At 42.4% G+C, this 15,902-nt stretch overlaps 1 protein-coding gene across 7 annotated transcripts in view; it reads right to left on the reverse strand.

The window, feature by feature from the left end:
- The window catches only part of NFIA (nuclear factor I A), a 453,578-nt gene that overhangs the window by 130,379 nt on the left and 307,297 nt on the right, over nt 1-15,902 (reverse strand). For all 7 annotated transcript variants that reach the window (XM_078669672.1, XM_078669705.1, XM_078669697.1 and 4 more), the window contains exon 6: nt 14,233-14,360. In XM_078669672.1, the coding sequence (XP_078525798.1) occupies nt 14,233-14,360 (128 nt within the window). The remainder of the gene's footprint in view (nt 1-14,232; nt 14,361-15,902) is intronic.

Consider the following 15,902-nt stretch of genomic DNA (forward strand, 5'->3'; position numbering starts at 1 on the left):
CTGCACGTATATATTACACACAAAGACATCCTGCTCATGAGTGTTGATGTATCTGATTTAATTTCCTACCCCTTTACTATGAGTATAAAGGAAATCCTTTGCATTGCTCTGGAGAGGTCCTTTACGGCCCGTCCTAACAAATGGGTTCTACCCCAACCACCTGGGTTGAGGTTCTGGGAACCTGTAGACATAGTCGGGCAAATATATAACAAAGAACCAAGTGTACTCCTGGCTGTGAGAAACTGGGTTACAAGAGGACTGGGGTGTGAGCCTTGGTCAAGCAGCAACCACAATCCTAGACAGGGTAAGGCGCACGCAAAACCAAAATTGACCTTTGCTCAACCCCCTGGTAGCTTGGCACAGAGCATTCAGGCTTACCTTAGAGACAATGAGTAAAGTATTTGTGCAACACTTCAAACAGTAAAAATTCCACACAAAGATCCCACACCAGGTTAGAAAAACAAAGCGTAATTTAATAATAAAACCAGGCTAAAGTGACAAAAATCAAATCAGTAGAAATGGGAGTCATGAATTTTTAAAGAATAAACTGCAATATATAGCCTAAAAGCATAAGGTGCCAAGCACAGCTATCTGGTCGCACTGGATTGGGTGAAAGTCAAAAGTTCAGGAGGACCATGAATGAGCGCGGGTCAGAAACAGTCCCAGATTAGTCCAGATGAAATGTTACCTTCTTAAATTGTGTGCCAAGAGTCCCGTTCGCGTTGGAGAGGGTCTCTGGGAGCAAGGAGAGCGTCGCGAGAGGTGGTCTGCGTGGCACGAAGAGCAGGCTGGGCATTGCAGACTGGTGGGCTGGAGCTTCGATTTGGTGATCCCCAGGAGCTGATGATGCTGCTGTCCGAAGAGACAGCTGGCCGCAGCTTGCGCTGATTTTGGGAGCGAGTGGTCTGGTTCTGGTGTGAACAGGCCTGTTCGCAGTCGCATAGAGACCAAAATCTTGATTTAAAGAGCCTGTGAGCCACACCAATGATCCAGGACCTGAGAGGCACATCTTGGGATTCAGGAACTCGCTGAAGACGGGTCCAGGAGCTGTTGGGGAGCCTTTTATGTCCCTGAGGCTCAGATCAGTAAGCCAGCAGGCTAGCCCTTAGAGTCACTCTTGGGTCATGGGTTCAAGAAGGATTGCAGGTCCACTTTATCCTCCCTAGGAAAGAAGGCTGCAGGTCAGCACAGCAGGGCCGTTACTCCTTCAGAGTAGCAGCCCAGCAGATTGGCAGTGCATTCAGCTGCACAGTAGTCCTTCTTCCTGGCAGAGTATCCCCAGGTCCAGAAGCGGTGTTGTCTGAGGTCCTTCTTTTATACACAGTTGTGCTTTTGAAGTGGGGAGAAACTTCTAGAGGCATGCGTTTAAAGAGTATAGATGCCCTGCCTTCCATGTTCTGGCTCTAGACTATCTACAGGGGGCATGCAGCCCTTTGCGTGGAGATAGGACACATCCTATTCAGGTGCAAGTGAGGCTGGGCCCAGCTCCTCACTCCCTGCCATTCTGCCAGTGATAGCCCATCCCGTCACACCTAAGCTCCCATTGTGTGTGGCTATATAAGAGGAATACACAAAGTCCAACTGCCAACTAGACTTAGTCATGTGACCAGAGACAGGCTGCAGGCATCAAATTACTAAGACAAGACAATGCCAACTTCCTAAAAGTGGCATTTTCAGACTTGAAATATAAAATCCGACTTCACAATAAGTTAGGATTTTAAATTATGATTTCAGAGAAACCAAGCATGAATCAGTTATCGTTTCCCATTTGGAAATAATACATATAAAATATACTAAGGCATCCCCAATGTTATCCTATGGGAGAGATGGGCCTTGCAAGTAGTGAAAAACGAATGTAAGAGTTTTTCACTACTTGAACATGTAAAACTTAAAAGCACATGCCCAACATTTTAAGTACACTACACCCTGCTCTTGGGGCTGTCAACGGCCTACTTAAGGGGTGACAAATGTATTACAAAAGAAAGGTTTGGGCCTGGCAAATAACTTATTTGGCTAGGTTGAAATGGCTGTATAAACTGCACATACAGGCCCTGCAATGGCAGGCCTGAGACGTGTTTAACACCTTGGCTGCTAGGGAGATTATCCTGCTGTGCTGCAGACCCTTGTTTCCCATTGTTCATGCCGAGTTCAGCTCGTCATGAGCACACGAGCAGTGTACTGCATGACGAGCTGAGCTCGTAATGAGCATGGAAGGGGTTAAAGGGCTACTTAAGCAAGTGGCACAGTTAGTGCTGCAGGCTGAGTACTAGCATTTAATTAAAAAACCCTGGATCCATGTAGTGCCACTTTACTAGGGACTTATAAGTAAATATACCAATTTAGTATAAGCCAATTCTACCATGTTTTAAGGACAGGACACAAGAACTTTAGCACTGGTTAGTGCTAAAGTTCTTTGGCTTGGCAGTTCGGGCTTGACTGTTCCCATGAGGCACAGGGTCAAGACTGATTTGCATATGGCCATGTCTGAACTGGGGTGGCTTGGTGAGCAAAATAACGATGGATTAAACCCAGATCTGTGACTGGGGGTGAATGTTTTGCCATTGTCCAACATTCCGTCCATCATCTTGTATGTTTTGCTGTTCACCCTATGTGGGAAGGGTATGCTCAGACGTGAGTGCCGTGCTCTCCACGCCACTGGAGTCAAGCTAACCTGGCTGATGACGGCTGATAGCCAGAAACCGGTCCTAGGATGCTTGATTCCGGTCCACGGAAGACATGGCTTGGCAGTTCGGGCTGGACTGTTCCCATGAGGCACAGGGTCAAGACTGATTTGCATATGGCCATGTTTGAACTAGGGTGGTGTGGTGAGCAAACTAACGATGCATTAAACCCAGATCTGTGACTGGGGGTGAATGTTTTGCCATTGTGCAACATTCTGTCCATCAATTGTTGTTTTTACATTTGTCACCCCGAGTGGGACGGGTATGCTCAGACGTGAGTCCTGTGCTCTCCACGCCACTGGAGTCAAGCTGTCCTGGCTGATGACGGCTGATAGCCAGAAACCGGTCCTAGGATGCTTGATTGTCTGAACTGGGGTGGTGTGGTGAGCAAAATAACGATGGATTAAACCCAGATCTGTATCTGGGGGTGAATGTTTTGCCATTGTGCAAATTGTGCATCAATTGTTGTTTTAGATGTGGTAAAGGTCACAGAGTCCTAAGGCCAACAAAAACGAATTCAGAAAAAAGTAAGAGGAGGAAGCCAAAAGGTTTGAAGATAAACCCGGAGAAAGGAACAGGTCCAACAATGACACTAAGTTATACAATGAAGGACTGCTTGCACAGCACATACGTTGTTCTGCAAGACATACCACAATGCACATTCCCCCTCTACAGCTGATTATCTACATAGCTGGCTATAGTGTCAGTCTCCATTGGATAATACTGCACTCATACTATCTTTCTCCACTAGATATTAAGGACTCTCTCATATACGCGCACACACACACACACACACACGTAAAAAGTCCTTCTAAGATGTAAAAGTATACCTAATGTGCTCCATGATGATGATGATGCTGAAACATGAAATAACAACACATTTAAAAACCTGAAAGCGCTGGAAAGGTCCAAAATGTCAGATTTAATAGTTGTCTGATAATTACAACAGACTCCACACTACCCTTACAAACTACTAATACTTAAGATATCTAAAGAACAAGACATTCTTTTCAACCTGAATTTAATTAAGGACCGAAACCCAAATTTAATTTGATTCTTGATCTCCACACTGACTGACAGAATTATTTCATGTGCTCGTGAATCACAAACTAGAGGGCCAGAATATACCTCAAGGGGGCTTAGAACAATAAAAGAACAGGAAAGAGAACGGGGAAGGGAATCAACATGAAACTTTATGGACAAAATACTTGTTGCTAAAAACACTGTCTGTTAGTCCATCTCAAATTCAATTGGCGGGAGATTCTAGGATACGTAATTGATCTGCTTGAACTAAGAACTGATGAACATCCCCAGGAGCCTACCTGACGCATCAAGGGCAGATTTAGTGGTACGAAGAAGTAGTGTCTACTTCAGCTAAAAAGTAAGTTCTGTGATGTCCTAAACAAGAAAAATACCTCTGAGTTCTTGCAAGTAACATTTCTGCTATAAGAGACCCTCCCAATACTGTGGAACTCTTGGTGTTAGAAGGAGGGTTTTAACTATTTGCACCCACGTAGAAGTAAACTATTTCTGAATTCTGGGGCCTTCGTAGCATTGGTAAAAAAACATGTTTCCTCGAGAACAGGTCACTTAACATGGCTCAGCCAAACTGATTAGCAGCTCAATGGCAGATGTCAAAAGTGACCTTTGTGAGGTGTTGTCCACATGGCTGTTAGTGACAATATATCTAGCACAAACTTAATGAAACAAACAGGCCTGCATGACCATGGTTTCACTCAATTTCTCCCAGAGAGCAATACCCTCTGAAATATAGGTGACAACTCAACATGATAAAGAAGCATTGTAGTTTGTGAGTGGGAGCCAGGACCATTGTGTCTAAAAAGTGTATGTGTGAGTACCTGAAAGCGCTAGTTTGAAAGCCCTTGTTTAATATTGATCAAATCTGGGAACCCATTGGAAATAATCCAAATTGATATAGATTCTCTCAGCCTCCAAAAGGAGTTTAGAAAAAAGTAAAAAATTACAATTTCCTATTTAATGAAATTACGTGTTAAACAGAGTGAACAGTTCAAATGGCGGCAATTTTACCTATTAAAACTGTACAGATGACTCACAGAGGAAAAAGTTTGCAACGTGCTTATCTTCCGGGACGATGTGACTGCTGCTTTCCAGAAGAGTAGTTTAATTGCCCTGAATATCAAGGGCCAGCAAGCGGAACAGGAACACAAGTCATTAATGAGGCTTAGTGGCATATTTCTGTAGAGCGAGTGTCACTCTTATAAATATCCTCAAGCCCCAACCACTGGTAATCCGAAGGCTTAACCTCTGCGTGTGTGACTTGGCCAGATGTTAGAAAAACCATCATATGGTCTAAAGTGCATCGTGTTAGGTCCATATCCCTCGGAAAGGAAGAGTGGCAAAATCTGAGCAACTTGTTACTTTATAATGGTGCCCGGCACAACGTCTCCTAGATGACGGAAGAACTTTAAAAAATATTCTGAAGCAGCACTAGATGACTCTAAACTAGTGCTGGTATATACAGTTGAAACATCTCAACAATGAAAACTAAGCATGTAGTTTTAGGCCTTTCTGCTGAGATAAACAACGTCCCATGCTGAGTCCTCTGGCCAATATCCTAGAGGTCCGAGACCCCAAATCTAAGGAGCTACTTGACAGCCAACAGAGATATCTGACATTCCAGCAATTCTGGACTTTGAGATATAGTTTGTGGTTGAAGGCAACTGCAGGAAGCTAGGCGGGATACGTCCATTTGTAACTCTAAAAATGCATATTTCTAATATTTCCCCATGGATTTTAATCAAAAACAGTAATGGCAACAACTGTACAATAACTCATGTCACAGGTTTTCTTGCAGTAGATTAGCAATTAGAATAAGAATCCATCATGTACTGATGACATGCAACACAACATATGGCTATTGAGCTACTCCTCTTTTATTTTCCCTTTTTCCCTAAAATGTCCCCTTCTGTCTTGCCCATGAGTGGCATCCTAAGGTGGCATATCATCTGGTTAGAGTTACATTGTGCTTGCCAGGGATCACCAGTTACTTGCTGACACTGATGCACTGATTAGAGATCTGTAGTTATTCGAGACTGCCATTTGGATAGCTGTTCACTGAGGGCTCATAAAGGATTCCTACATCACAACTAGCATTTATTTATTCCGCATCTGAGAAACAGCTATTAATGAAGTTCTGACGCAAACAGGGGTCTGCAAGAAGCTTTCACATTCTTATCAGAAGCAAAGTAATCAACCCTCAGTTGCCCCAACAAAACAAGAATGCAGTTCATCTAATGTGTGTGAAGATAGTCTGAGTCTCTCTGAGTATTCTGAACTCATGGTTAGTGTCTGGAAAATAATCATACAAACTTGCTCGAGCCCAAATTCAAAATTCTACTTGCAGCATGCACATAAGGAGGGAGTGAATATTCCCTGTTGGTTGATGTAAAACATCCTAGAGACGTTATTTGTGAAGACAAATTATTTCTTGACTATACTAATTGAAGTCCTGTAATACAAAACAGCAATCTTCAATACCAAGATGTTGATGCGAAAAATCTTGTCTGATGTAGACCTTAGATTGTGACTCAGCACTGACCACAAGATAGTTTCCCATCACACTGGAAGATCCAAGACGAAGGAGTTCGCTAGAGAGATTAATTCCAAATAGGACATCGTCCTAAAAGGATCCTCCCTCAGGATTCTGCTGTTGTGTTCTTGGACATCCAATTTCCAAGAATGCTTATCCATCTCTTGATTTCAATGCAGAGACAAATCCAAATGACCCACTCTTTGTCTAGTAGGAGAAAAAATCTAAACAAAGTAAGCCATCAGCGCGAAGGCCCACTAGATCCAAAAGCCACGTGATGACAAGGATTTCAAAAGTGTATTCTTCAAGCCTACAAGCTACGCCTGTTTCTGAGAAGATTTTCCGTGCTACCAAGTTAAAAGCTTCTCAATTAAAGAGTCAAATGAGCTGGACCCCATTACAGAGGCCAGGGTTTAAGAGCAGGGACGTAATTTTGTGTAGGGACTACACACTTAATACACTGCATTCTGGGAGGAGATAGCCAAATAGGCGTAGGTATGTACAAGTAGACAGAATGGATGTCACTGCTGCTAACACAACACAGGGATGGGTATACTACCAGAATGCCTTGGAAGAAACATCTGCCTACAAAAATACAGTAGGCAAAATACGGACTACCAAACTATTGTGAAGGCAAGACATAGGTAATTATTTGTTTAAGATACATAACTACATAGATATGTACCTTGACAATATATATATATATATATATATATATATCTTGTAAATATGTTTTAAAAACTTGTTACTGTGGATGTAATGGTTTTAAATGTTTCATGCTTTTATGAGTTTTTTACCTCGAATAAAGCAAATTTGACTGACTGACTGACTGATATATATCTTCAAGGTATATGGAGGTTGAATTAGGAATAATAATTGTACATGTAATTACAGAGAGGGCCAAAGGAATTTCTTGGCTGCTCCCTTTTCCGCATAATTATGAATTTGCTACACATGTCACCTAATATAGCATCTGCTGAATATGCTGCAGATTTTAACAAAAAAATACTTAGTGGCTAATGGCTCTAGTATTTAACTGATACTAATGAGGTGAAAACCTTTGCCTAAATAGTGTTACCATAAGCAAAATAATGAAATAATACTTCCAAAAATTGTGCTGCAGTATGCCGCATAATTTCCCTTTTCTTGTCACATCATTTACTCAACCCAGCCACATAATTTGGTCCTGCCTTGCTGCATAATTTCAGTGGCCCTGCCCATATATACTTAACTTCACAGTACTTTGGTAGTTGTCATTTTGGTCATAATATTTTTGTAGAATTATATTTCTGTCCTCATTATACTCATCTACAGTCAACTGAGGTCAATGTGCCTTCTGTGGAATTCTGGTACTTTTTTCTGACTCTGAGAAACCAGTCTATCTTTGCAACTGGAGATTCTGTAAAACCGGTAGGAGGCCTTTGCTCTCTCTTCTTTGGATTTCCATTTGAGGTTTGGGATTATTAGTGTGGGCTAGGTGAAGAGGATGGTACGTGATGCCAGTGTTTTCAACAGCACTCAACAATCTACCAGGATGTCATTTCAAAGGTATGATATAAAGCCGCTTGGCACCTTGTGCACCTTGTGCAAGATTTAGGTGTTAGACTTGGTCTGAACTTTATGGCCTGTAATTGAAGATGCCCACACTCCAGCAAGGAGTCCTTATACAGCCTGGACACAGTCTATCCAGAAAGAACACATCACTGGGGCAAGGTATCCTGAAAAGGGAGGTGTCTATACGGGGACTCTAAGGAGACCAGCTCCATAGAGTTATGTTCGGTAATGTAACCAATTCTAGTTGAAAAGGAATAACAGCACAAGAGATGTTGAGGACCCCGTTCTGCAGGGAAACCTAGTAAGAATCAGCTTCTGTGAAATGGGAAAGACAGGAAGAAACACTCACTGAACCCAAAGAGCCCAGGAAAGATCGCGAGGCGGCTTGCTAGCGCGTTAAAACACTCAGACCCCAAAATAAAACACATGGATATGCCTGGTAAAAAAAGAGTGCAATCAGTCTGGAAGGCTCTGTGCAAAAGCATGTTCAATCCCTTTACGTGGAGATGAGGGAGGGGTCTAGAGGAAGACGGGCCTAGGGGGTGTGGCTCAAGAAGGGGCTTTTAAATTGTGCTTTAGTTCGAACTTTGCAAAAATGCTATGGTGCCCTCGGAGCAGCTCTTGCATGCGCCCGCAGGAAGGGGACTGGGATTCTGAAGCAGCCCAAGGTGCCTATGAACTAGTACTGGTATAAGCAGCCGAAAATAAACAAGTTAAGAATACACCACTAACGGTTGTACGACAGTGCAACGCAGGTAAATACATTGTATGCCTTTACCACGCATGTTTTTACCACGAATATGCTTTTACAATGAATATGCTTTTTCAACGCATATCATCACCACAAATAGTTTTTATATATAAAAGCAATGTATTGTGGGGGAGAGACCCCCACTCCCGCAACTTACCTTAAATACGTGGTAAAGGCATACGTGGTAAAGGCATGCGTTGTAAAGGCATGGATGTGGTAAAAATATGTGTGCTAAAAAGGCACAACCCCACTAACTAAAGAACAAATATTGCCATTTCACTCTGTAGCCTTTGTCTCCGGCACGCGAAAGAGCGGGACGCAAACACCAGCGGAGCGCCGGGGAATCGACAACTCCGCGTCTGAATGTATTTCAGGTCACAAACCAGGGGGTGCCGTCCAATTTATCAGAGCACCAGATACTCAGGACATTCTGAGACTTATTTGCATTTGGGACCATTAGACTGTAAGTAAAGTTCAAAACACAAACATCAGAGAGCTCCATAATCTGTTTATGAAGCTCTTTAGTTTCACTATAATTATATAATGGGATTTTCTCTTGTCATTTGATTCCAGGGAACAATGGCTCAGCTGCCATCCGATTAATCTGCACCACGCAGGCGAGGGTGAACTCTGGGATTCCTCTCCAGAGCACGTGACCGTCGAAGCCTTAAACGCAAACGATGACGTGCACAGCACAGGACAATACAGAAGAATGTGGGGACTGAGTCATAGAAAGGATATTTACCTTATTGATAGATGAGAGCGGTCTGTGTGTTCTAAATTAATGGAGTGAGGTATTCCTGTGTGAGATTAAACGCAGAGAGAGGGAGAAAGAGAGAGAGAGTGAGTGAGTGTGTTTGTCTGTCGGTGTATCTGCGTTTGATAATTAGTGGAGTGAATTACTCCAGTGAGGTGGAAAACCGAAACACTGAACCTAGCCTCTGCATGAGTGCCGATGTGTGTAAGTCTGTGTGTTTTGAATTAGTGGAAAGAGATATTCCTGTGTGTGAGGAAACACTCCGACAATGAGACCAGTAAGCGACTGTGCTATAAAGGGTAGGAGAACCCAGAGCAGAAAGAGTGCCCCCAGGACAACTGAAAAGGATGATTCTTTGTGATTTGTAAAACTTCAAGAAGTTTCCTCCTGGTCCCAGATGTGCCAGGGGGCATTAGAGAGATGTGTTTTATAAGGAGAAGCATATGTCTTGAAATCTACTGTTTGTGGAAAGAAGTTAGTTTTGTGTGGAATTAAACAAGCAAGGTCCTGGAATAAAGGCTCGTGACACACTCCATACACATATTCTACAAGGGTGCAGGAAGGAGTCGAACAGCCCGGCTGAAGTAATGACTGATGACTCAATGGGTTCAGCATCAGAAATTCACGGCAGGTAACGGTTCAGGCTTTCCATCCCAAATTCATATGTAAACCAGACTAGATGTACCAGGGAAATGTGACTGCTATACTGAGGGCTGAGCACAGTTCCATCGAATTCACTGGCCACTCTGGGGCATTCATGCCTTGGGCACTACAGCTTCACTAGGCAGAGATAGTCAAGGGGTTGCCCGTGCGGTACTTTACATTAGAATTATACCAGCTTCAATCAAGGTCTGTCCACAGAATGGTAATGGGGCTAGAAAATATATCTTCCAAAGCAATTGCATTGTCGAGTGAAGTTGTTTATTTCCATGCAAAAGATTAAGTGATTTATATTTTATTAAACTTTTGCCTAATGGTCAGATGTTAATAGAAAAGCATTTATACCCCAGACCTCAAATGCCGACAGTAAACACATGAAAACCAAGCATTGTAACAAAGTGTCATGAATTAATGTGTAAGCAATCAATGCTTTTGTGCACCGACTGTTAACGTATGTCTACTGTAGAAATAATTTGCAACAAGTCGCTGAACACTGCTTTTGTTTATGTCTAAAGGTTTGTCAAAAACATATTTTAGGTTCTACTACTGGCAAGTAGTGAGCAGAAGGGCTACTCAGTCACAGGAACAAAATAGACAATTAAATTACTAAGGGCCTGATTTAAATTTGGCTGGTGGCAGTTTTTCTGCTAGAAAGATACAGTAACGTACTCTGTGTCACTGACGGAGGGGTCACCCATTAAACTTTCGCCTGGCAAAGTTACAGTGATTTTTGTATTTTCAAAAAGAAAATCCCAAAGAGAATTTTCTTTTTTTAATTAAAAAAAAAATGACCTCCGTCGCCATGGGAGTTCCCTCCCATAGCAAGGGGGCATGGAGCACTTAACGGTGCCCCTTACCGTCATATTTTTCCTGGCCATAACCGACAATGAAATGAATCTGTATGCCCACCCATCTAAATTAGGTGGGCAGACGTACAGCCAAACTCCGAAAACCCTTACTCTCGTAGAGGGGTTTGACCACGATGGAGACAGAGTAGTCTCTGCCGCCTTCAAAACTATGGTGCAACCGATTTTAGATTAGGTGGGGGGACCAAAACGTTGGCGGGGAGGGAACTTCGTCGCCATTGTGATGTAGCTCCCACCCATCAACATTCAAATCAGGCCCTAAGTCTCTGATCGCAAGTCTGAATCACAAACTTTGAAGCACATCACATGAAAGAACTGAATAAGGTATCAAATTACCCTCATGAAATTACCTTAGAGAACACTACTTCCCTCATGAAGGCTTTGGCCGTTGTTTAAAGTTTGGCTACTGCTGGACATCTGCCAAAAACTAGGTGGATGTTCTGTCCACTAAACTTAGAGTGTAGAGCGATACATACACTATAAACAGGACGCACAGTATATCCTTCAGTTCTAAATCAGGGCCTTCGTTTTTCAGACTACTCACTCTTCATGTTCTAATCGTCTCATCCAGATTACAGAAAATGGCGAAGTTAGCATATTGTCGAGAAAAAATATATATATCGTGATGTAAAGAAGGCGCCTTTACTAGAATACGATCTGACGAAATGAAGTGAGAAGGAGCAAATTTGAAGTATTAAAATCCAGTGCATTTACCTGCAAAATCCCATATTCCATGTCCCCTGGTACAGAAAGTAACATATATATATATTGAGTAAGGAACACATATGTAGCATGTAGTATTCTGCATAATTATCTCCAGGTACTGATGGTCTTCCTGTTGGTGGCAACAGATGGAGCCAGGGATCAAGCAAACAACATGGTCTTTAACTCTTTATAGCTGTTTTGAACGAGCTACTGGAGGGTTCAAGCCACTGGGCTGTGGGAATGGTCACCCATGGATTTATTCCATAATCTTCCACCCATTATAGTAAATTGGAAAGAACACGCAGCCTACTGGAAATCTACTTGCGAGTGAGAGCAGTGTTTTTTCATTTAGATAAAATGGAGTCAACACTAGGTGGAAACTATATAGCATGTTAAGGCATTTCAGTTTACTTCTGTTCTCGGCCTGGAGCCAGTAGAACTTCATTTCCTCTTTTGTGACACGAGTCCCATAGAGAGTCAAACTTTCACGTACTGTGCCACCTGCAATTTGTTGTAGCCAAAGCATAATGCGCTGGCCTCATCCAACATGGCTCTGACTCTTAGCGCCAGATGGATAAAACTACCACAATCTAATTAAAGCACACACATACTAACATAGAACACGACACAGTCTGCTAAAATCATCCTCATTTGAACCAGCTACTTGAAGCATTTATAGGCTGAGGCACAGCATGTCAAACACTTTGACATGACAATACTTGTCCTGTGGTCATGAGGCTGATCAGCTGCCTCATGACAGGAAGAGGAGGAGTTTGCTTGCGGCACTGCGGAGCGTGCTGGAACAGCAGTGACTCCTTCTGGACGACCTAACACTTTCTCCTGCCAAGTTCACATTCCCTTGTTAGTTGTTACATAGTTGTGAAGCAGAGACTTGAGGAGAGCAGTTCCATTAAGAAGGGCATGGCTCTAACGAACTAAAGCATTACTTAAGACATTCCAGAAGAAAAATAGGAAACCAGGAAGATGCTAAAAAGCAGGAAATGTTTTTTCCCCAGAAACTCCACTTTCCTACTTTTAGACAATCGAACAATTTGGAACAAACACACTTCAAAATCTAGCCAATCAACCACACAGCAGAACATGGAAGACACCCCTGCCAGTACAACAGTGCACAACATAACCAAGCATGAAATCTAGTAATGTGGTTTATCCGGTTATTTGTGAAAAAATGGTCACATGGTGTTTGTGCTCTGACACCGGATACACTTAAAGAATTACGATGCAACTTTGCAACATTACAGAAACTTAAAATGTACAATTGGTGGACTCTGTTCACGTCCCAAATAACTCATTCTGTGCAGCAGTAATCACACACATTTGCTCCTTTTTGCACTAGCATTACCTCAGTTTTACTAATGCTCTGATGCTAGCCTGAACGCGCCTTGTGGGGATTCAAACCAAGACTTTCAGCTCACTCCCTTTGCTCGTCAGCAAATGCTTTACTCACTGACCCATTCGAGCACAACGAAGGCTGAATAACTACACGCGAACATTAGAACCCAGGATTCGATAAAGAACTGTGAAGTTAAAGTCATATGGGCAAGTTATACACTTAAAATAGGTTTCCTATCGCCCAGCTGTGGCCATGTTCTCTCCCTTGCTCAACAGCCAAAAGCAATTCTTCCAACATAATAAACTCAAGATAATATATCAATACACCCCCACTTGTTGACAAAGAACAATGAAGTCTGTGTTTCACCACTCATCCCAAATGCTCAACATAGCAAAAGCTTGTGCTTTCCTTCTCTTGCAAACCAAGGAAAGAGTTCTGTTGGGTAATTGCACAGGTGAGGACAGAAGAGAAATACAGATTTCTTACACGTTTTCTCCAAGTAATTAATCCGAACAGTTACAGGCAGTTTCTTGTCATTGTTAAACTCGAGTGTCTCGGTCATATGCCCATATTACACAATTAAAAAAAACAATATCACATATTGTTAATAATGAGCTTTTTTCCCTCAGCTGGGCTATGCATTATTAAAAAACTGCAGAACAACAAAGTTTCAGGAGAATATATAAAATATATGCAAAACCGTCTTTTGTTTGTTGATCTGCACATGAGGCACTCTCAAAGCTCAACCCAGAGGAATTCCTACCTTGACCTCTTCATTACAGAGAGGAACACCGAAAAGTCCGGCCTGATGCCTATGTAGACATAACCTATCCACACCAGACTGAACTCATTCCTCTCACGGGTGGACGTACACCCAGGCCCAAACTGCCAGAGCTCCAATAGGGATGGAATGCACTAAGGGCGCAGCGCATGCGCAATAACATCAAATCACATACACATTTGAGGAGCGGACAGCACAAGAATTCATTTATGCACAGTAATAACAGATACAGACGTTAGGAATGGCCTGTATATGACAATAGGCAAAGGCCACGCACAAAGCGTAAAACGTTCTTACAGCACGCACAACGCATGCCAGAAGTCCGAGTTAAAACTAAAAAGCCAGACATCAAAAAAACGACTGCCGCTGAAGAATAATTAATGCAATTTTTCGCTCAGATGCGGTTTCAAAAGAAATAAAGCCTTGCTTTGTTTGCCCCCTGTTCTCTTTTTGGAGTTCCTCTTTCACAGTAATTCAGCATTAATAGGGCACTGAAGCCCGGGCCAGTGTGAACATTTTCTGACGAGCCTTTGTGCGGTGCCGGCTCATTACCTGGCTCGACGTCATGCCATCCACTCGACTGGCTGCCGCTGCCCGGGGAGCGCCCTTGACTTGTATAAAATGGCTCTTCGCCGGGACTGTCCATTTCATCCTCCACAGACTTGAGGCGCTTTGTGGAGCTGAAGGAACAAAACATTGAGAGGCAATTTAGTGGACAATATCTTTTAATCTCATCGTCAACTTTTTTTTTTGTTTGACTAAAAAGTAAATTTTATTTGGTAAATATACAAACACAATAGAATATAACAAGGAATAATCATTAGGCATATAATGATAATGCTAAGTATGAGAAATTAAACGTCAACTTTTTAACACATCAGAGTTTTTATTGCTGAATAATATCTCAATAGGTCTCAGGTTAGAGGTTGGCGACATCACATGGTTCTCCGCATGCAAGGCCCCTGGTTCTCCATTGTGGCTGATGTAAGCACAGAAAACTGAGCAAATGGGAGTGCAGGACGCACATTATTTTATACTGGAATCATATCTTCTTGATCCGAAAGCCATACCACTGTGTCAAAACATCTACAAGGAAGCAACTAATCAAACACTGTGAGAGTTTCTGAAACCACTTTTTAGCTCTGATCCACAGACAGCTTTAGAAGCCCTGCCAGTTCCAGAATTTCCAGAAATAAATGATAACATTCTTGCATAGAAAATGTATGCAAGGGTTTTTGGTCGTCCCTCTTCATCCACTGGTTTGGTCTAGTGTCAGTCACATGTTGCATCAGCCCACCACAGCATACATCTTGGGGTGGAAGTACATCAGACAACCATATCTAGTGGAATGCATTTCAGTGCCAGGAACTTCGTGCCAGGGCTGATAGGCCAACTCCTTTATTTTTATGTTTGCCATTTTGTTTTTATATTTACATACAGCATATACTAGCAAAAAAACAACAACACTGCATGCATGTCAAGGCACGACCAATTGGCTTTGCCCAAAAAAATGAAGTACATTGCACGCCGCCAAGGCTGGACCAGTTGCCTTTGCCAATGCTGATTCAATTATGGGTCTGCTTACCTAAATCACTTCCATTTAAAAGACACAATAGATAATTCACTGCTATAGGAATTATTGCATTTCATTTAGAATTTATCCTCAATTATAATTCCCACTCCAATCCAGAAAAATGGATACTGCCTCTTCTGGGACCATGTGAGTTGCTTCCAAAATGCTTTATTTTGGTGCCTCTCTAACAGACCTTGGGAATGCCTAGGTCCACAATTCCGGGGAAAGCGAATAAAAGCCACACTTCAAATTACTGTAATCCGAGTCAGAGGATCAAATGTCCCTCAGTGTTTCTTAATCCTATCCCAACATTTCTTTCATACTTCCTAAATGACCCTCACTAATTCAATATTTATTTTAAGATTGTTTGTGATATTAGTAAACTCGCAAACATTTTCCCAGGGATCAAAAAGTATGGTGTCTGATATCACCAAGGACCGCATTGAAGGCAGTAGGGTGGAGGGCGGATTAGGTGGGCGTAGGCATGTGAAGCATGTGCATGATGAGCACTGTCAATGGTGGAGTTATTTTTAGGGTTTCATTCCATACTGTCGTCTAAATTAAGCCCCATGTCTTTAGAAGAATCATATCAATTCTAGCTTCCCATCAAATTGTGTGATCCTAGCAAATGTTTTATTTCACTGTCTCC

The sequence above is a fragment of the Lissotriton helveticus genome, chromosome 1_2, assembly GCF_964261635.1.
Source record: "Lissotriton helveticus chromosome 1_2, aLisHel1.1, whole genome shotgun sequence".
Lineage (NCBI taxonomy): Eukaryota > Metazoa > Chordata > Amphibia > Caudata > Salamandridae > Lissotriton > Lissotriton helveticus.